This window comes from Apostichopus japonicus, chromosome 6, assembly GCF_037975245.1.
Source record: "Apostichopus japonicus isolate 1M-3 chromosome 6, ASM3797524v1, whole genome shotgun sequence".
Lineage (NCBI taxonomy): Eukaryota > Metazoa > Echinodermata > Holothuroidea > Aspidochirotida > Stichopodidae > Apostichopus > Apostichopus japonicus.
In genome coordinates, this window is record NC_092566.1 from 10,412,101 (window position 1) to 10,435,000 (window position 22,900).

At 35.7% G+C, this 22,900-nt stretch overlaps 1 protein-coding gene across 1 annotated transcript in view; it reads right to left on the reverse strand.

Annotated features, from left to right (window-relative positions):
• LOC139968953 (RYamide receptor-like) overlaps positions 1 to 19,499 on the reverse strand; it is a 39,960-nt gene extending 20,461 nt beyond the window's left edge. Inside the window, exon 1 of the mRNA XM_071973587.1 lies at positions 17,921 to 19,499. Within this exon, the coding sequence (XP_071829688.1) occupies positions 17,921 to 18,682 (762 nt within the window). The 5' untranslated portion in view covers positions 18,683 to 19,499. The remainder of the gene's footprint in view (positions 1 to 17,920) is intronic.
• Between the last annotated feature and the right edge of the window lie 3,401 nt (positions 19,500 to 22,900).

Below are 22,900 nucleotides of genomic sequence, written 5' to 3' on the forward strand. Positions count from 1 at the left end.
ATTATGGTGCACGCGAATAATTAAAATAAAATATTACAATTAACAAAGGCTTAAGATATCCAAAAGACAGTTCTTCATCAAAGGGGCACATTTTATTTGCCAGTAGGGCACATTTGCTATTTTGGGAAAAAAATTGGGGGGGGGCACGTTACCCTAGTGCCCCCGGCTCCTACCCCCTGCTCGAAGGTATATATATATATATATATATATATATATATATATGGTTGCTATTCTTTCAAGTATTCAAAATATTTCAGAATACAAAATTAGAATAATCTTAAAAGACTTGTTTTCCCGAAACATCTATTTTTGAACATTCCATATCCTTTTCAGTATATGTGGAAAATGAATTAGCTGTGGTCTGTCTGCGGTCGTAGATTGACTAAAAACAGACCATAAATGGGCCTTGTGATGGTGCGTCATGAATGAAACCAAAGATGGTTACCCACCATTTAACTTGATTCCGTTACCTTTTACATTACATGCTATTGATACATTAAAAGATTATATATAAGAGAGAAAAAAGGAAGTTTATAGTCATTTCCTTAACTCGTTAATTCGACTCTCTACGAACCGAAAATAGGATAATCCAACAATGACTAAACTCGACATAGACTGTTAAGCAATAACGTGGGCGATGCATTTTTTATTTTAAAACCCAAACAAGGTGTTTATACAAGTTTTTTTGTTGGTGTTTTGTTTCCGTCTCAACCTCATTACATATGAGACGGTTAAGACGAGTAATTCTCCAAAGGTTTCGTGCTTTAATGGATTTGCTATCGATTGAAAAAGGTTCCGCAAAAAAAAAAAACCCTGGGAAATGTCTACCATGCAGCTTATAGATGCAACGGACAAACAGCAAATCACATAAACAGGAGTTTGATCCGATAAACAGTATAATTCAGTGTGCGGCGAAAGCATTTTAGATTGACCAATTTGAACTTGCTCAAAATCGTTTCATTTTCTCTTTCGTTCATCACTGCGATCCTTTCAATCACAGACATCCTTTGACTCATTTGTTAACATTAAGCACATGTTAATGAGTTTGTTTTACCTATTGAATATTTTCATAAATGACATCATTAAGTGACGTCAGGACATTATAAGAGTTCTTCACGAAATAAGTTTAAACTGGTTCCACGTATATTTAGCTCGATGACTTGAATTTTCAGCAATGCCTTAATAATTTAAATTAAGTTAATGTTGTCCAAGGGAATGCAATTGATTCGGTTTTGGGATTTTGTTTTTCTCATATTGCTTTTACAGATTTATTATAAATATACCAGCCCAATTATCCACATTCACGCTATATAAAATGTCCATATATGAAATGTGCATTTCTTTGTGAAGGATACATGCGTATGAAATGTGTTCTTTTTCTCTATGGAATTGCATTTAAAGTTATCGGACTGTTATAATAAGGTTTGAATAGGTTAATACGATATGAATATGCATATAGTTAGTTGATAGCGATGGGAACAGTCAGTGATTTCGTTTCATTTGTAAAACGATATATATCCAGTCGCACCCCCTCATCACATATGATTGCCTTCTCTCTTTGATATGTATGTATTGTATGTTTGTATTTTAAATTCTCCTACAAGCAGGAACTCGCAAAGAGGCCATCATTGGCTTATCAGAGCCGCAAGCTGACCGAAGTCAGTCTCTTAGATTCATATTAAACGTCTATGATTATGAATTGTCAATTGTCAACAACTCTGTAACTAGACGACATACATAAATCTTGGAGTGACTCGAACTCGGGACCTTATGATTGAAAGGTACCGGCGTTAACCACTGAGCTAGCACTCCTTAACATATGTTCACATGCAGATGGTATATTTTGTCTGGAAGTGTCGATGAAGGCCCCTTGAGTTTAGGGCTTCTTGAAGGTGGGACCCTTTTTAGCCTCATCTGCCATTTCATAATCCGATGACACTGATGGTTCTGAGGTTCTCCTTGCTTTGAAAAGTCTAAGCTGACGGATTTTCTCGGGTTTTTTGTAATATGAGTTAAAAGAGTTAGTTGAGCTCTTTTATTACAGCTTCTTTCGCCTTCAGCTGTTAGTGTTTACTCGTTTCTTAAATTCGTAATATGTTTGCCTATAAAAATTATATTCCTTTACTGATAAGCCTTAGATCTCTCGTGTGGTCTATAAATTCAATTGCACAAGCTGTAGTGCTTGCTATATAGGAGAAACCCATAGACAACCCCGCTACACGGATTTATGAGCATCTTACAACTGACAAGAATTAATAGTTTTGCAAAATATTGAGGTAAATCACACAAATTATTGTAAGAAGCAATGCGATCACAACTTTTTCAAAATTATTGACTCAGTTAACACTAAGCTCCAGCTTAGGATCAAAGAAAGTCTGCACATTAGATGTGAGAAGTTGTGACTTTCTAAACATGTTGCTTTTCTGCAGTATTATTGTTAATATATATATATATATATATATATATATATATATATATTTATACATATATCACTCAGTGGTGTTGCTATGACCTACCAAACTATGATGTGCTAGCCGAAACTTAGTATATTCAGATATTACAACTATAACACATGAGTTTTTTCTCTCTTACTATGATTACTTGCTGGGTCGATCTATCATATTAGAAGAAAAAAAATTGTAACGCATTTACACAGAGCTTTCCATTAATAACTTGAATAAATCTACCGGAGAAATGGAATATTATTATGAAATGCAAGCAACTACTTAATTCCATGTAAGAAACAGCAAAACATTTTGTACACATTCCGAGAAGGCCATCCGTTTCGCTGCGGACGTTGATACAGCTGCTGTTTTTAAATACAAATGGTCGGAAGTGCCTTGTGACTTCCTGTTTAGCTCTTATATTGCAAAACATCCAACGTTATACTTGGCATAATTAAGTGAACTGTCTGTTTGGTAGACTAGTACTCCAACATTCATCTATATACTACCTAAGCTGTTACCTTTCTGTGAACCCTATTCCATACATCTGTACGTAAAAGGATTGAAGTGGTAGTTAATGTACCGTAAATCCCCTTTGGCCCATCTCTGGCGGTGTATATTCTTCGATAAAAGCTGTTACTTAAAAGCTGAGGTGTTAACGTTGAATTGTTAAGTATAAGAGTAACATGCACTTCCATACAATGAGATACAATGTATTAGTAATATTTTATCAGAACATCAATATAGAAACAGCGGGTTAGTTTCAAGGGCAGGATTATAGCAATATAGCAGAGGAGCAGCAGAGATGTTGCAGAATTTGGCAGCATTTGGCAGTAATACATTATTACAGAAATACAGACATAACAGGATGACAGCAGTATTGGCAATAATAGTATAGCAGTATTGAAACATAGATGTAGCAGAATATAATATGTAGCAGTATATATGAATAGCAGCATAGCCTAACACGATAGAAGTAGCCTACATATTGCCAGTAATAGTATATCAGAATAGCAGGATAGATATTGCATTATAACAACAGTTTAACTGTTTTATTCAAGTGAAAATTGAAAGAACATTTGGTACAGCAAATTTGATCTTTGTTGTTTGATTTGCTACTCCGTTTGGGCGGAGGTGTGTGTGTGTGTGTGGGGGGGGGGGGATGTTATTTGTATATAATTATTTCCAAATCCAGATTACCATTGCTATTTGTTTGATCTTACATAGAGGGGTCTATCACTTCACAAGCTTTTAGTAGCTTTCTGGTAGAGCTCCTGAGCCATTCTTTCTTATCTTATTGTTATCATTTTGCATTGGTATTCTGTGGTTCAAGTAAAGTTCGGATGCTATCTTCTGTAGCATCACATATGTATCAAAATAGCAGCATAGCTTTCTGGTCACTTCGCCCAACAACCATTTCGCCCAACTGCCATTTCGCCCAACCAGCCTGGTCATTTCGCCCAACCAGCCTGGTCGTTAATTCCCGAATGTTTCCTTTTGAAGTATCATATTTAATCAAAGTTGGGCGAAATGACCAGGCTGGTTGGGCGAAATGACCAGGCTAGTTGTGCGAAATGACCAGGCTGGTTGGGCGAAATGGTAAGGTTGGGCGAAATGGTAGTTGGTCGAAATGGTTGTTGGGCGAAGTGACCTGCTTCCGCAGCATATATGTAGCAGTATAGTAAAGTAGGAGTACCGCGCTTATCATTCCCATGCATGGGCAAAGTACATGGCATTTGACATGATCATCTCCACCCCCCTCCCGCAACCAGATTGTTTACCTACTTTAAAACCAATAATCGATTGATTAATTACGATTATAATTTATTACACGGTAAAGACCGGTGCTGTGGCCGAGTGGATAAAGGCGGTGGCATTTGAAGCAATGAGGCTTAGCAATCGGGTTCGATACCCGGTCGGGTCATAGTAACGTGGGTTTTTCATTCAAGAGCAATCTACGTTTTTTTTCTATCTGAAATGACTTTCTAAATTGAAAAGATTCCAAATTTGAGTTAAATTGGAAGCCACTTGACTTATATAAGTTGTAATCCATAAGCCCTTGCGGGTTTCTCCCACATCTGTAGTCGCTTAACGTCATAAAAATAACTGCTGATTATTATTATTAAGATTACAGACATACGGATGAATAAGAATTATTCAGACAAAAACCTTTGCACAGATTTTCAAATTCGTTAATCAGCTTAGTCGTATAGCGTCTCTATAACTTGATGTTTGTTGATTTTCGATAACTTCACATTAATTCCCGTCTAAGCTGACTTTAATTCGACATAGTTTCTATCCGTCGTATCATCGCATCTTCTAAAATAATATCAAATATATTAAACCCACGAAACGGATTTATCATACATGTGGGCGTTGCGTAGGACGTGATCTATATCAAAGGATAAAATAAGAAAACTCTTGTGTATTTTTTCCCCGTTTCTCCCAAGACTAAAACACTCTAGAGGATAAATTATAAGTACCGCCAAAATACTCCATCTGTCCAGAAGTTTGTTATCACAGCCCAGTTACATCGAGTTAATTGGTATGTTGTGACCTGTATGTACCAGCTTAATCGTTCATGCCCATACATATACGTATAGCCTGTATAACCACACGGACAAATTGATAAGTCTGTAACCTAGTTTTTATTAGCTTTCAAGTCAAGAAATTGAGAGAAACGAAGATAATGATAGCTCTTAGCGTTTGAATTAATGCGTGATAAATGTCATTGGCCTATAAGTATCTTGCTGAAACAATCACTGAACTGAGCGGCAAAAAAGAAGATTAACCCCAGCCGTTGACACCTGTAATCATCATACACGTGGAGTTCAGTCGGTCATTACTATATGTTGAAACAACGTGTTAGGATAGAAGCAGACTTGTACTACACAAGTACCAGAAGTAAGAGCGTGAGTACAATTTCCTTGGTGTGAGTACAAGTACAAGGTCCACGGGGGACCCGAGATACGTATTTTGTAATTTGGAGTACTTCATGTATGGAAGGTCACTAAAGAACTTTTCCTCTCACATTTGGAATCTTTAATGTATTATTAAGAACATCCTTCCTCATGTATACAAACAATGTACACTGGGTACACAGACAATACTTGAATGCGCACTCAAATTGTTCAAACCGACTTTATTTTCAATAAGCATTAACGGGGCTTTGAAAGCCGACGATTTAATGGACGGGATGCAGAAAACTTATCAGCTGGATCGCATTATCCCCCCCCCCACCCCGTGTCCACCATGTCAGTTATATATCCTACCTGACCCTTCCACTCCTAACCCCACCCCAAAGCCCTCCTCTTCATAGAATGCTTCTATAGCCATTCCAGTTTTCAAGGCACCTTCCAAATATGCTGCAAGTATTGTATGTTCCTTGAAGGCTGATTTAACGACGAGGTTGTCTCCTCAGAACAGGATGAGGTTGAGACACCTACGCCACGCGTAAAGAAAACTTTCAGCGCTTCAGGACCTTTTTGAGGATGAATATAGAAATGCACCCAGTTGGGAACTATTATTTTCTATACTGTACTGTCATGTCCGTTTCAAAACACTCGTAGTGTAAGTATGAGCAGTATGAATACCATGTTTCTATCAGATAATGGTTAGGAACTGTTTGTACTGTCAACACGAGTGCTTCGAAGCATGAAATGGGAGGACTCAGCAAATTGTCCCAACTGGCTGCCTGCTCTCATTTTCATTTTTAATATGCCAGTGTGAGCACAAAAAAAAAAAAAAAAGTGGCTTAATTCAACTTTCTTATGACAGTTACATCGACCCTAAACGTTCTTATAATGGTGACCTCAAGAAACCAATTTAGAATAAACCTACTGCACTTAATTGTATTAATTGTCACTATTTTTAAACTCATTACTTGCAAACTTCATGTCCATTACAAAAAAAAAACTTAACACTGTTGTATTAAGTAAAGAGAAACACCTATAAACATTGAAGCGCATGTGTTTAATAAAGTTATATTTTAGACTTGATCAAGTCTTCATCCTCTGCTATCTCCCAAATGGAATAAGATTTCTCTAAGCTGTAAAGTTGGGGAAGTTTTCATAAGTTTATCTCTGTTACATACACTTATCAATGAATGGTTAAGCTTTGTCCCTCACTTACGTTTGTCATCGTTCAATTGGTCTATTTTAATGAGAAATTTTAAAAAAACATCCTTTGATTTTAATTAATTGGTCTAGAATGGCTTATTTAATTTTTGTTTTGAATTACATTATATTAGCTTCAATGTATCGGTATAGGCTCCAAATGTTAGCATGCTAACATGTGTAGCCTATATAGAAGTTTTCGATAGTACTTCCCGTGTAGTTCTGCATCTTAAAATCACTAACAGACATTGAGATATGTTAAATAAGACAATTGAATGTTTCAGTAGTGAAAAAGTCTTTGAAGATTTATAAACAAAACTGATTATTGTCGGCTGAACATTAGTGACCGTTATTTTACTTATTTCTAAGCATATTTTCCGGGCGACACTGCTCACCTATTAACCTCAAGTAAACTAATGATATACATGTTGTTGGTCTCTTCTTCGTGATTCGCTTTCATTCTATTTCTTTTTTTTTTCTTTGTAAAGTTACGATTCACAAAGGATTCGTGAAGTTAATTTGCACCTATATAATTATATATGTAAACTCGTTTCCTCTCTAACCTTGGCATTTGTTGTTAAATATCATCATCGCGTGCAACATGAGACCTACTTTGCTTTCCAAGTTCTAGTTCGATTGTTGACGTAGATTGGCCCTCGTCACATTCATGATTCCATTAAGACGCTAACTTAAGCTGACGAAATTCCTTTACCAGGAAATTAGACGTTGCATGAATAACAAAAAATGCTTACCATACCGTACCTTTCAATATTTCCCAATTAGCAGGGCATAACACAACGTACACATTTCATATTGTGTTTGCATGCGAGCTGTTATTGTATATACTTTGTTTTATTCTGAACGGACCACGTTATCTCAGAAGCAGATCTTTCAAAATACCGGTATTGTTTTATTGGTGCCCTAAAATATGAAAAAATCGAGGATCAAATTTAGCTTCAAATCAACCGAGAACGAAAGTACTTTCATAAAAGCAAAAGTAACAAATTATGAAAGGTATAGATAGCTACGGGTAATTTGCATAAAATATCTCAACCCCCAAAAAAATTTCGTCTCAGCTATATAAATCAACATTTTACCTAAGCATAAATAATTGGCTGTACACGGTATAAAGACGGCAAAGATAACTATTACATCAAGATGTATAGACCCTCCCTTCTTGTCAATCAATAGCTCACGTGTCATTGATCAAATAATTGTGACTTCTTATTTCAAACTTTCATGTATTTACATACACGGGTACTATATGAACTTTTATTTCTGAGCGCTCAAGCTAGGGAAGTTATGATATTTGATCAAAAGTGAACTGACTCTTATACGGATTACAAGGATGATCGAGACTTGGAAATGTAAACAGGTCAAGAACTGTTCGCTGTCATAGCTTACGTAAATTGATCAAATAGGAATAAAGTTGCGGGTAGAATCTTACATTTACCATTTCAAACAGTTATTAAATTATTTTAGATCGCTGATGAATCCATAAATTATCATACACTACTGAAATGTATATACATACATATATATATATATATATATATATATATATAGTATGTACTACATATCATATCAAAAGTTATAGTAAGAATGGTTCATAAAAACTAACTTCCATTAATATGACATTACACACTCCAATTATGACGAAACATTATAAAGGGAATACCGTTTAAAGACATGTCAGGGAGAGTGTTCTTGTGTATCAACAGCCATGTACAGATATACAGTACAACTTAATCGCTAGCCAAAGAAAAACAAGTTTCGAACTAACTTAGATTAAGGTTATATTTCTTTGTCCGAGTTTGACTTACAAGAATAAAATTAATTAGATGAAACAAATCTACACCAGAGTGGCATGCTTTCTCTAGAGTAGGTTATCTATTTCACCTGAAGATAGGCCACCGTATGTAATAAAAGATCTTTTCAGTCGACATTTCCGGGTCGTGACGTCAAAAACTTGATCTAGCGCAGAGACTAAAATGTTGGAACCCTCGCGGCACTAATGTTCGGCACCACCAAAATACGCAAGCGTCTCTGCAGTTGATGTGATTAAGAATGACGTACAGAATCCTGCGTGATAGTCGCTCGAAATTAGAAACACTGTTCTTCAATACTTCGAACTTCACACTGCAAGACCGTGATATGATCCTTGTAAACTTTTTCATGAATTATTGATATGCAATATAGATGTAAATGTACATAGAATTATAGGAGTATATACCAATGTATAGCCACAGATGTAGGTGTAGATAAAGATGTGGGTGTATGTAAACATGTGTAGGTGTAGATGCAGGTTTACAGATACAGATGCAGGTGTATATACAGGGATATGTGTAGATAAAGATGTAGACACTGAAGCAGGTTTATATAGAGGTGTAGATACAGATGTAGGTGTAGATGTAGATGCAGGTGTAGGTACAGATGTAGGTATAGATACAGGTGTAGGTGTATATACAGGTGCAGGTATATATATATATATGTATATGTATATATATATATATATATATATATATATATATATATATATATATATACATATATATATATATATATAGGCCTAGTTGGAGTTGTCTGAAGATCGCTATGAAGCGTGAAACTCCGAGTTACAACTACTAGTGTTCCACTAGTCTCATCTAGTATCAACATATATATATATAGGCCTATATATATATACATTTATATCTGTGTGTGTGTAGATATGTAGATATATCGATACCATGCAGATGTGGTATACACAGATGCAAACACAGATGTATGTATATATTTATATATGGAATTAATACAGATGTAGATGCAGGTACATAGTAGATGTAAATATAGATTCCGAAACATGTCAACTTCTGTTTATATTCACTTTTGTTTGCATTGAGCTTCAAGCTAACACAAAGAACCTTTTTTCATTTTCCTATACGTTGTATAGGTCATTTCTTTTTAAATGAATTTGTGTTTTGATAACCCATTTACCGGATAAAATATTATAGCTCTTGGGAATCCACTTTTAATATCAATTTTATTATTTTAACCTCAGATTATAGGGCATCGAGGTACTTGTCCACTTTTTAATTAATCCTTGCAGAAGACAGATTTTAAACAGATTTTAAGAAAATATATTATACTTATGAGGTCAGTGTGGTAGAAAATAACAATGCGCTAAATCCACTGTACATAAAACAAATTAAAAATAAATAAATAAAAACGAGCTTCATCCATGGGAGGTGTGATTTAAAGTTGCACTTTAAAGAGGGTTAGTGTGCGAGTAGTTCAACTGGACCAGGAAAAAATATTGCAAGTATAGAATGAACAATTAAAATTAGGACCGTTCGGATTTTTGTTTTATTTGTTTTGTTTCTCATGAAGGTAATTAGCTACAGGGATTTGTATTACGGAGGGTTTCTATTATTTTCAACCATTGTACAGATTTTTTATGAGTAGACAGTTTCAACACTGCATATAGCGGAATCTAGTCTATGCGTAGACATTTGAAAACCAGTAGTAACTGGGATTATATTTTCCGAAGCTAAAACAGCTCTCTGGTTGTCTTTTACATCAAATGGGTTCTATTGGATCATTAATACAATAATTAATTAAACAGTTTTATCACGTTTCCATTGTCTTGAATATGTCAATGTTTTTTCTCCCATCAAAAGCGTAAAACGAATTAACCAACCGTAACATTATACCTCCTTGTACCCATAATTGAAATGAAAACACTACTCAAAGCTATATAGTTGATCGTACATGCAGGTTCCAACAAGTAAAGATATATACAGGAAAGAAAAGATGTGGAAATCATACAAATAAGCACGGGAAGAGAAAAGAAATTAAGATTTGAACATGATTCGAAGCAGTTACGACAGGCGGACAAATCCAGCTCTCTGCCAACTGAGCTCTCTGGTCCTGATAAGCTGACAGCGATATCTCTCCACACCTCTCTCTAACCACCTCTCTCTCCACCCACCTCTCTCTCCACCCACCTCTCTCTCCACCCACCTCTCTCTCCACCCACCTCTCTGTCCACCTACATTTCTCTCTCTATATATGTAAAGTCACTTTGATTGTTGCCAGAATCAATAAAATCTTGTAACCTGTGAAATCAGGAACCATTCCAAATCCCAATTATATTCGATACATACCAGGAAGTAGCATTTATATATATATATATATATATATATATATATATATATATATATATATACGACAGAGTGTAACAAGGTTATGGTCAGAGCCCTTTGCTAAATTAATCAATTCTATCCTGCATAATTCATCCTATTTTTCCCCGCTGCCAATACCATTCCAAATCATAGCCGGTACCTCTTTAAGGTGATATGTGGGAATCTCTAACCTATATCAGAATACCGTTAACTCATCTGCGGTAGTTGTGTAATTAAACAATTTCGTCTTTACGACCTTAAGTGGATATCGGTCGTAAGTAAAATATGTCGCTTAATCCGGGCGTATAAATTTTTTGTTTATATTTTAAAGTGCCATGTGTTATTATATATACAATTCCCATCACTTCCTTACAGCTTCATAATTTCGTTTATCACACCTGAGGACATTAAATCTAAGAAACTGATCTCCCTTAAATATTAAAGTGAGTGATTTAAGGGCTACAAGATTTTAGGTCAGCCGTAAATCTTTGTATTCCATTTAGGAAAAAGTGGTTCGTAAGTTCGCTTTTCAGTTTATAGATTCAAGGAAACTTAAAGAAGATAATGGTGGCACTTTCGTTTTTATAAACATATAGTATCGAAGTGCGCATGCCTTATGGTACTATTCAGCACATTTATCCGCGAAAAGTAAAACTTTGAGTGGATTTTATCACCTTTTTAAAAGAAAAAAAATGCAAAAACAAGCTTTTCTTTACATGCTACCGTCTAGGTAATGTTTTTTACTTCGCTGAAAATATAAAGTGCGCAAGCAAAATATACATATTCTGTGAATGTTACGTGGTTGAAGATACATCTCTTCATGTTCAAGTTAATAAAATATGCGAATAAATAAATGTAACATGTGGTATAGGCTAAAGATATCAAGAATCACAATGATATGCATATGTAAAAGAATCGGAGCTGTTACTGTCATACCTCGCACATGTGCAGTTTGAATCGTGAAACAATGTGTATCGTGACACACTGCCATTGTAACGTAACGTACATACTGACGGGAATCGTACGCATAATCATGCTCATGCTCATACTGATGGGAATTATATGCGTACTCATACTCATACCGTACTTGCGGGATTGTACGCATACTCATGTTCATACTCATACTGACGGGAATTGTACGCATATTCATGTTCATACTCATACTGATAGGAATTGTACTCATACTCGTGTTCATACTCATACTGATGGGAATTGTTCGCATATTCATGTTCATACTCATACTGATAGGAATTGTACTCATACTCGTGTTCATACTCATACTGATGGGAATTGTTCGCATATTCATGTTCATGCTCATACTGACGGGAATTGTACTCATACTCGTGTTGATACTCATACTGATGGGAATTGTACGCATATTCATGTTCATACTCATACTGATAGGAATTGTACTCATACTGTTAATTACACTTCCATTTTCTCGTTGCTTTCTTATCGTCTTTCCTGTAGCAGCTTAAAGTGATCCTACTTTTCCTAACTTAAAGTAAAACGATAAAAGCCAATTCCATGACATCCAGGAAACGTTTTTATCAACCTGTTAAAGTATGGCATGAACTTTCAAATGCACTAAAGAAAAAAGGAAATTCCAAAAGCGACTGTAGCTTAAATCTAAAAATTACTACGACGTTAAAGAGTACATTATATCTAAAACAAATTTATGGATAAACCAATCCCCTGGAGATATAAAAGAAATGCAGACGACCAATTTCGCCTTATCCAAACCCCTGGAACACATAAATAAGTTTACAACTGTTTAAAATGGATAAACAATATACCTCTAAATTTGGAAGTAAACAGCAAGTAATGTGTGGGTTGTTTACTGTTTGGATCAACTTCTGTATCTGTCAGCTATATTTTGTGGAATTTTTTTTAATCACTTCAAACATCGGTGAAGTGTTCCCTGGATGACGTCAAAGCGAGGAAAAACGCCTTTAGACGTTAGAGCGAACATAATGAAAAACATCCGCTCAGAACGCTTTCAGTGAGGTTTAAGATTACTCCAAATTTAAGTCAAGGGCTCTTAACAAATCTTTAAACCATGTCGCAATTCCAAGTGTATGTAATCGATTGAAGTACATCTCTGTGCGCATGCCCAGATCGACTTTTTCATGCCGCGGCTAAAATAGAATCTCGTGGCCTTTGTTTTCTCTTTTAATAATTTTGTAATATGCTGAAATATTCAAATAAATAAATTAGAAGAGATTCAGAATGTCAAGTTACTTTACCAATATGGAAACAGGTCATCAGGTTTTCAGCAATTCATGTGACGCTCGTAATAATAATATATGTACTTTCTCAAACCTTTCATTTTTGTGTGTATATGTGATTGACATATTACATTGCAACAAATTTATCCGATTATATTAAATATTAAAAGTTACCACAAATTTGCCTTTTTGTTGGACATTAAATGAAACTGTTTGATAGTGGAAACCCCGCTCGTAAAAATGCAATTTCTCAAAAAATGTCTCTGCAGGCCATAAAACCTTTTCCGAGAAGGAAATTTATTTATTTTTCTCCTTGTCTCCAAGCTTGCAAAGAAAAAAAACCTCTTTCAATGTTACCATTGAACAATAAACAATTTCAGTTTTCTATTTGCAATGTGATCCTCAGCCGTAGGCAATGAAATATCTGAAAGCTCATAAAATTGAATGACGGGTAATCTATGCGAGGCCGTAGAGACTAACGGCCCCGTCTATTGTAATCCTCACCCATTAGAAGATGATCAATCGAATAGCTTTGAATATATTTTAATTAAAAAATATGTAAAAAGCCTTGAAAATGTGATTTATTTGTAACTTATCCTATAGGAACAGATTTCCATGGGTTCCCTTTTAATACGATCAAACAAACTTTTTGCGTTTTAAACATAAATCATAAAATCAAGTTTCATCCATATACGAAAGTTAAATAAAATATATATATTAAATAAACAAAAAAATCTTTACACGAAGAAACCAAAATCATCTGTTAAAGGAGACAAAAAAACCTTACTGTCATCCTAACCTTATTTGAACTCCATCAAAAAGCTTAAAAAATCTCTTTCCGTTCGAGTAGACTTCCTAGTTTGAAAGCTGTGTCTGAAAGCTGTCATTTTGGAACTCTGCAGGGAAGCCTTTGTAACAGTAGGATTTAAAACAAGACGAAAATTCCCCCCTTTTTTTGCTCATCATATGTGCAAGGTAGAATGTTACAGTATTTGACATTTGAAACTATTGCTGATCTTAAATAAATGTCACGAGCTTAAAATTTCTTAGATTCAAAATTTTCCAAAACCTATCACCATTTTAGAAAATCATAATCATAAAGGTATAATAAATACAGGAATACATTAAAAACCGAAGCACTGGTGGCTCGCTTCATGTTGTCCTATTTTGACTTGACCAAGTCTGCGGCCTTGTATGTTTTGAGGAACATTAAATTTGTGATATCTCCGAAATGGAATGACGATTTTTCTTAGTTGTTTACCATATAAGTTATTCATGACAATTATCTCTATTTACAATAGACCAAATGATGATATTTGGGTTTGTTGTCTCCTTTAAGGTAAATTTGTCAGTTTAAAAAGGACTGCAAGGATCGATTTTCAGATCAATGTTCGATAGCTATATAACCCCTGACGATCTAGGGTTATTTAATTGACGTCAAAATATTTAAAACTTTCCAACTTTCATTTCGCATGTGATTAATATGAATATGATGGACTGTCGGGGCGATGAAACGTTAAGAATTATCAATTGCCTATTAACTTCATTTGCATAGAAAAATCCACGGTAATCTCTTAGAGAGATTAATTGAATTTTGATTTTGAGCAGTACACTCCTAAAAATTGGTAGTATTATCGACCAAAACGCAATTTAAACAAACTGCCGTAGAGTGCAATGAATTTATTTCGTATTCATTTTTTTTTTAATAATTAGTTTTATGCCACGTTTATGCATGGGATTATTGCCTGTGGACTTTAACAGAATTTTGCCTACAAAATTCGGGTTTGATTAGTCGTGACGGTTTCACACTAACAGCGAAAAGTCGTTTTAATAAATCATAACGGCATAGTCATATAAGGAATGTGAAAACTTAATCATAGATGTCATTTATACATGATTTTTTTTGTGGTGTTCACCTTGCATCTTTAAAAAGCGATGATAGTTTTTATTGTTTTTGTAAGTAACGACGATTCAAAGGGCTGTCAGCACTTCTGCTTATTACACTACCATCACTTAAATGTTGTTAGAGATCACCCTCCAATTAGAGTACGAGTTGTAATGCTTGACAGATCCGGTGTACGGTGACGATATACAGCGATGATATTGAACTGTGTACAAGTAGCACGTATCGCTTCAAGGGATGTTTGCAGACCTAGATACGTGCTCCAGATAATGAGAGGGATGAAAAAGATCGGGACGCACGGAAGTTTCCTACGTTCTCAGCTCTCCCTTTTTGCAATCATTTTTTTCCCCCTTTTCTCCTTTTTTGCACGAATATTTTCACAATCCAGTTTCCTTAGAAAGAAAAGTTTAATTATTTAATTCCAAATTTTAGTCTAATTATTACCTCATATAAGTAACTTGGACTATAGAATACCAACTAAAAAACAGTTCGATCTGTTTTTGAAAATTATGTGTTTGAAATCTGTGGGAAGCTTGCTGCTTGAGCGGGTCCATCCACTAAAGATGAATAAATATAGGACATTATACAAATTTGGATTAAGGTTGGATAATTTCTCACTTCTCATTGAGGTTATGCTTGGGTGCCTGTAGGGAGGAGGAGGGGGTGGAGCTGCAGATCTTTTATGAGCCATGTAGACGTGTCTCCCAATATCTTATTTGTTAGGGTGGAACAGGTACAGTACCCATGCAGTAATTTGTGATCTGTTCAACTGCATGTGTAGCGGTATAGAACCGTATATAGTGGCTATAACTTTTACAATTGATAGGAAACAAATATTATACCCCACCCTTTAAAACTGATGATGTCGCCCCCCCCCCCTCCTTCAGGATTCCAGGATATGTGCATAGTTTTGTGGTTGGCATACAATGATTTCACTTTACTTTTAAATCCCAACTTTAAAAGATACATGATTCTTTTTTGGGATGTGTGGGTGGCAGGAGGGCGTTGCGTCATAACTATGAATCACTCCAGAGGTTAACATGATTATTCCGAGCAAAAAGTGAAATACTTAAACTACTTAAATAAGATATCTGCCAGTATTGTAAAGAAAATGACTGCTCGTAATTTAAGAATTAATCACAGTTCAATCAAATACAGTAAAAAAAAACTATAGCCGGCAATTTTTCTCTTTTTGGCTTCGCATAGCATTGAAGTTCATGCCCAACTTCATGGGTCCCTGGTGGATTAAGGCGAATGGATATAACAAGTCATGCGTGCTTTTAGGTAACTGTTATTATATCGTTTAATGCATTGTGAGTATACGCTACCACCAAGTACAGCGTTACATATTGAGAGCAAAATCGCAGTGAGGTATAGCCAGCCACGCATCTTAAGTGACTCTTGGATACAATCAGAAAATATAAGTGAAATAATACCTAACTATTTTCTTTTCAGTGGTAAAAGATTGCCAACAGGTATATTAGTAGTAACTACAATGAAAAATTTAGCTTGATATTTCTCCAGGGTGTTCTACAGATTTCACGACGTGGGAAAATTTGGGCTTCTTAAGTATAATTGATCTGATTAGTCTAACCTCTATGTACCTCTTGACAGATTAATGAACTATTTACTGTAAAGTAAAGAAGACAATAGGTTTTGTGTATGTTACTTTCTGCCTTAAAAAATAAAATAAAAGCGCCGGGAGATACAATTGAAAGCTAATCCATAAAAATTGATTTGGAAAGACAAAAGTACCCACGAAATAGGTTTCAGTAAGACAGCCCAAGGGGACACAGGAGGGCTTATTACTTGTTCTTGTATATTTCAAAGAGGTTTATACATTAAGAAGGAGAAAGGTATAAAACTCTTTGCTCATTTAGCTTTTTTGAAATGATTGGTGATACTTCGTTTAACTTTCCTGAAGCATTTAAAGACGGGGTGATACGTACTGACATATTTGCTTTAAAGAATCAACTTTTGTTTGGAGGGGTGGGGGAGGGGTGGGGACGGTACAGAAGTTCAGCTGAATTGTATGCAAACCGTTTTACTCGTAGAGCTTTACAGTTTAACGTGTGGATATTTCGATATTTTGTGGGCGCTAAGTGTCTCAAATCACCCCCTCCACCACCCCCAGGGTCCTCGTGAAGGGACGTTCTTAATTGCACGAGACTGTACATATAGCAAACTTACTTCTTAAACTACTTTTGTTGTGTTATTCCTGAATGTAACATTTCAACGTTGCCAGAGTTGTTCAAGACACATTTCCGACTTCTTTCAGTTATTAAAAGCTTACCCTATTTACATACAACGACTAAGTGTGGTCTTATTGTTGTTGCTGCAGACGGAGTATAAACAATGTAGAGCAGGGGTTCCCTAACTTGGGTGCATGAATCCCAGGGGGGTACGTGAGTCCATCCCAGGGGGTTGGTGAGACGTTTTTGAAAGTGAAAACTAGAGTACTTTTTGTTGAACTAAAATCTGATATATCATATAGGCTAATTTAGTAATGTACAAATGTCGCGACTTTCGATAAACTCTTTTCGCGTTCCATGCGCATATGTTGCCATATTAGTACCATACCGAGCATGTGATAAATAACTGAATTATTAAACAGACACAGGCCGCATGAATTTGGTGAAGTTGGTGTACGCATGACAGTACGTCGTGCAGATAAAGAGCTGATCTGATCTTGAAGTTTCCAAATAAATATTTGTTCATCTCTTGTGCTTTTTTTCATTACAATATTACACTATGAACTAGATCTTTTACAAAGCACTGTTATGCGTATTATTGTATAATAATGACTCAGATCGTGTCTCGAAAAGATGGGGGTTCGTGGACAACTCTGACATCCACAGGGGGTTCGTGGGGGGGGGGGGATAAAGTTAGGGAAACCCTGGTGTAGAGTTTAGAGTTACTTTAACCACATGTGTTCAGCCATCACGTTTTGGAACTGTTATTTCCAATTATATATAGCTCTATCTACCGGTACCACTCATTACGGTATGGTGTTACGTTAATCTGTACATCGATGTACATCAAGCGAAAAGTGATTTTGTATTTTTACCTTTAATTTTGATTCCGTCAGTTTCTTGTCTCTCTTTTCCTCCTTCTCTCCGGGTGTTTTTCTGCTCCACATAACGAGTCCTATCCGACCATAGCAAACCGCCAATATTAATAATGGAATCACATATTGGACTGCGATTGCGCAAAAGGAATAGAGTTTATCACTTTTCCAATTACCGCCTTCCGTACAGACTGGTGGTAGACCCAGATCGTCGTAAAAATTCAAATCTGTAAAGATGGCGACGGGAAGAGCGAAAGCGCACGAACAGATCCATATCGTGAAGATGATTATTAATGCTTTAGTCTTACCGAGTTTCGGTCGAAGCGGATACAATATAACGGAATATCTATCCAAACTGATGACAACTAGTGTAAATATGCTCACCGAAATGGAGACGTTTTGGATGAACTGGACCAGTTTGCACATGAAGCGACCGAACGGCCACGATAAGTACATTGTTGAATAATAAGTGAAATTGATACACATTAACGCCGCCAGCAGATCACTCACGGCTAAATTCACGATGAAATAATTCGTCGGTGTACGCATGCGTCGGTTCCATAGCACGATATATATCACGATTGCATTGCCACCGACACCGAGGACGGTTATCACGGCAAACAACAGCGCCAATATAATCTGAAGCCATAACGGCTCCTCATAGAATTGTGGATATCCATAAGCAGTCGTGTAGGAAGGCGTAGTCATGTTGATTATAAACTCCAAAGTGGCACCTGTAGCGAAACTGTAAACTTCAGTCATGTTTGCTTCTTTAAAAACGACTGGAATTTGCTTCGGAAGCTATGAAAGGGATGATTTACAGCATTAAATTTGCCTGTGAGGACACAGATTGCTTCGGAAAACAATGAAAAGTCATAATATGCTCAGATTTACCAAATCGTAAGATAATTTATAAATATCATGCCTTTACGGTCAAGTGATTATACTCGTTTCTGTCCAGAGATCAAAAGAGACTCACAAGAGTGTCATGTACATTCGCATATAATCCACTTTTATGAATAAAGATCTAATTGCGTAGGCTTTGGCAAGGTATAGGTTGATCCATCTCCATTAGCTTAGTTCGTTAGTATTCCAACATATCTTATGTTTCGATCATTTGCAGTATCTTCCAACCTCACACAAACTTGATCCTTATTACATTATCACATTTCTCGTATCGGACAGACAAGCTGCAAATATTTTACTGAATCCTTTCAGTTCTACAAAACTGAAAAAAAAAACATAAAAAAAAAACAAACAAACACCAAGAAACCTGTCAATCTTTCACGGCTTAGCCGAGAAATTTCTCGTTCGTAATCCAAATCACATCCGTGTAAGAAGCATCTCCCGTAGTAACGCTAAGCAATCTTGCCAGTCACTTCAATATATTCTGAAGTCAAAACACTCGCTATTATCCCACTTTATGCTCTACAGAGCTGTATCCATATTAAATTGCCGTACACAGAGTCCACTCACAGTTGTAGTCTGCAGTCCACGAGTGTCTGTTCACTCACTGTTCTTTTTCAACTCTGGAGAAATCCCAGCCAAAAGAACTCCTTTTCAGAGAGCAAGCAACAGATCTCTCTCCTTGCCGTGGCAAAAACTGCGTGGTTTCACAGACAGCTGTCGCCGTGAGACGGTTGGATGTCATCATCTTGGCCACGCCCCCTTGTCTAACTTACTGATACTTCTGATTGGCTTAAAGACTGCTGTAGCGTGGGATAGTCGATGTAGGCGTTATTGGGAAATAATGACTGGATTGGGCTTAAATAAGTAAAAAAAATAACAGAAATTAACAACATTTGTTTGTAGTACCGAAATTTCCGATATATATGTTAATGTAGGACAAGATACTAAACTACAAAAACGGATAATCACACAATTGCGGATCCAAATGAAAGAAAAGTGTTAGGAAACATCCTTGAGCAAAAAGGAATAATTTGTTTCATAAATCAGGAGATTGACTTCTGCGGGAAACATTTTCCATATGTTTTCAGTTGTAAATGATATTGTACCTAATTAAGTTATCAATCACAAAGAACAAACCATGTAAGAGACGTTTGGTGTAAGAAAAAGTAAATAAAATAAAATCCAGATATTTAGCTGCATTGAAATAAAATCCCCTTTCAGAGTTTTTCGAGACAGTAAGTCTGTCTCGTTGCTTCCATGGAACTTTGCTATGTTAATCTTTACCTCACTGGATTAGTCGATTACGAATAAATTAAAAATTACATAGAAAACAAATTACATAAATATTCGGAAGCAAGATTTCCATTTCTGATCTATTTCAACGATATAAAGAAACATGTAGTCAAAATTACGCACTATTATCGCTATTTTCATTGTAGCCGTAAAATTATTTATGATTGAAGGTTTAAAGTGGATTGATAATTAAAGTTTCTCACTAAGAAAGATAATATAACGTGATGCAATTTCCACAGTAAGAAAAGTTAACGATTCGCTCGTTCATTTTTGGTGTTGAATTGCTGAGCTTTCATCAAGGGATCGTCGACAGCCAGTAGATAGCCCCGGGGACATCACATGTCTACGGGCCCCCTTTTTGAAGTCTTCAATTTACTTTAAGTGTACTATGACAATGAACATAAATGTTACTTACTTACATATTTGTGTCTCCTAAAAGACCCTGTGTCCAGTCGTGTAGTTCCCCCTCCCCTCATCCCCCACCCACCCACCCACCCACCCATTCATCAGACATGGCTAAACGTGATTTAAACGAGAAACGTCAGGTTCATGGTCATAATTAAAGAACAAAGAGATGACTTGCTAGGTATTTGTTGACAGATGTTAATCGAAGTGAACAATGTAATGGAAGTGTGAATTTTTTATTGATAATGGGATCACTTGATGTGAGTAGATGACATTTTGAGACAAAACCTGAAAAAAAAACATATTGAATAAATGAATGAAGACAGTCAACGGATGATAAAGATGTCAGGATTAATGTGTTCATGAAATAAATTACATAGATATTCGGAAGCGAGAATTCCATTTCTGATCAATTCCAACGATATAAAGAACCATGCAGTCAAAATTACCCACTATTATCGATATTTTCATTGTAGCCGTAAAATATTTATGATTGAAGGTTTAAAGTGGATTTATAATTAAAGTTTTCTCACTAATTAAGATTTAATAACGTGATGCAATTTCCACAGTAAGATAAGTAAAAGATTCGCTCGTTAATTTTTGGTGTTGAATTGCAAATTCAAATCCACTTGATTTACGAATTTTACGAATTTTAAGCCTGACAATGAATTTTTTATTTGGAAATAGTAGGTTGTTTTGGTAAATAAGCAAATGTGCAAAATTTAGACCTCAGAAATCAACTAAAAATAAAGAAATAATGGATTGATCTCGTGTCCAGAATTTCGATCAAATAATTCCAAACATCTGAGTGAGGCCGATAACAGTGAAATTTGAATTTTATATTTCTTGGATTCAGTGATATTTACTATAGAACTTTGTAATGGGACAGAAAATAGGCGTTTTGTGGCTCGTGGTGTTTATTTCATACCTATTTGAAGATTCTGTGTGAGTTGAAGAATATGTGAGATAAAGGCTGAAGATTTACCGCTGGAATCATCAACTCATAAAATTCTGGCCTTTTGAAAGAATGAAACCTCACCAGCTGATGCCTTGATGAATTTAATTATATGTTTTAGTTTCTCTGATATGCTCCATTCTCATCACTCTCACCCCAACCAGACCTCGGCGAGAGGACATAAGGAAAAAAAAGGCCGAGAGAAATATGGGATTTTTAAAGAATAATGTATTTTTATTTTCATATAATGGGGAAAGGAAAAATAAAGACTTCCAGAAAATGGGGTGCCAGATGACGTAATTTTCCCGGGAGTCCGATCTAGCTCCCACCCCCCCCCCATCGGAATGGCTGATACTATACCGACCACTTATACCTGCTGATGACATTATTCAATACGATATGTATCGGTATTCACACCTACGAGTTGTATTACGCAATTTTGTAATCCTGCACAGACGTTTCATCACCCACAAAATAACTGTAAATTACCATATTAATGTAAAAGCATGTTTGTATAATGCTCTTGCCAGCTATTGTGGACGTTCGTTATTGATATATATATATATATATCATAAATAAGGATTGTTATAACTTTTACCATTGTTAACCTCCTTTTCTTAGTAAACTTTATGCTGCACGTCAAGTGTTTAAGTGTTTTCGGTAAGTATTGTCCACATCAAAGGGAATGTACGTAACGGACTTCTTCGATTAACTTCGATCAATAAATAATTTCAGACATGTTTGCCTCGACATAACTGAAGAAGGACAATAAAGTGTCGCAGGTGCACACATGTCATCGTTGCTATAAACGAACTGCTACAACATCCTTTGATTAGTACATACCACGTGGAACATAAAGTTCTTTATAATGTACACATCTTGCAAGCTCTTCTCACTATGCAAGTAGAAGACAGTTTTAAAATCATCGATCAGAAAGCATGTAATTGGATTGGCCAAGTTATTTTCAACCCATTTCTGATCTCAATTTCCCGGAGGGATGGGGAAAAAGGTCGATGATAGTGTGAAGACTGATGACAACACATTCTTCGTAGGAGCGATGACTATATATAAAATACTTACACTTACACGTACACACACACGCACACGCATATATATATATATATATATATATATATATATATATATATATATATATATATATACATACCAATTCTATTAAATTTGTCATACTTAGTTAGCTTCAATCTGTTTGTTACCTTATGATGGAGTGCTTGAAGACAATGACTCTCTCTTCTATAAGATTTTTAACCAGATAAATACATCTGGGATTTAAGCTGTAAAGAAAGGGAAATTTCAGAAGGCGTTTCTTATTCGAAATCCAAAGGAGTATTGTCACAAAGAAATTAAAGACTTTGCTTTTCATATTCATGTATTCTAAACAGCAAAACGGGTTCCAC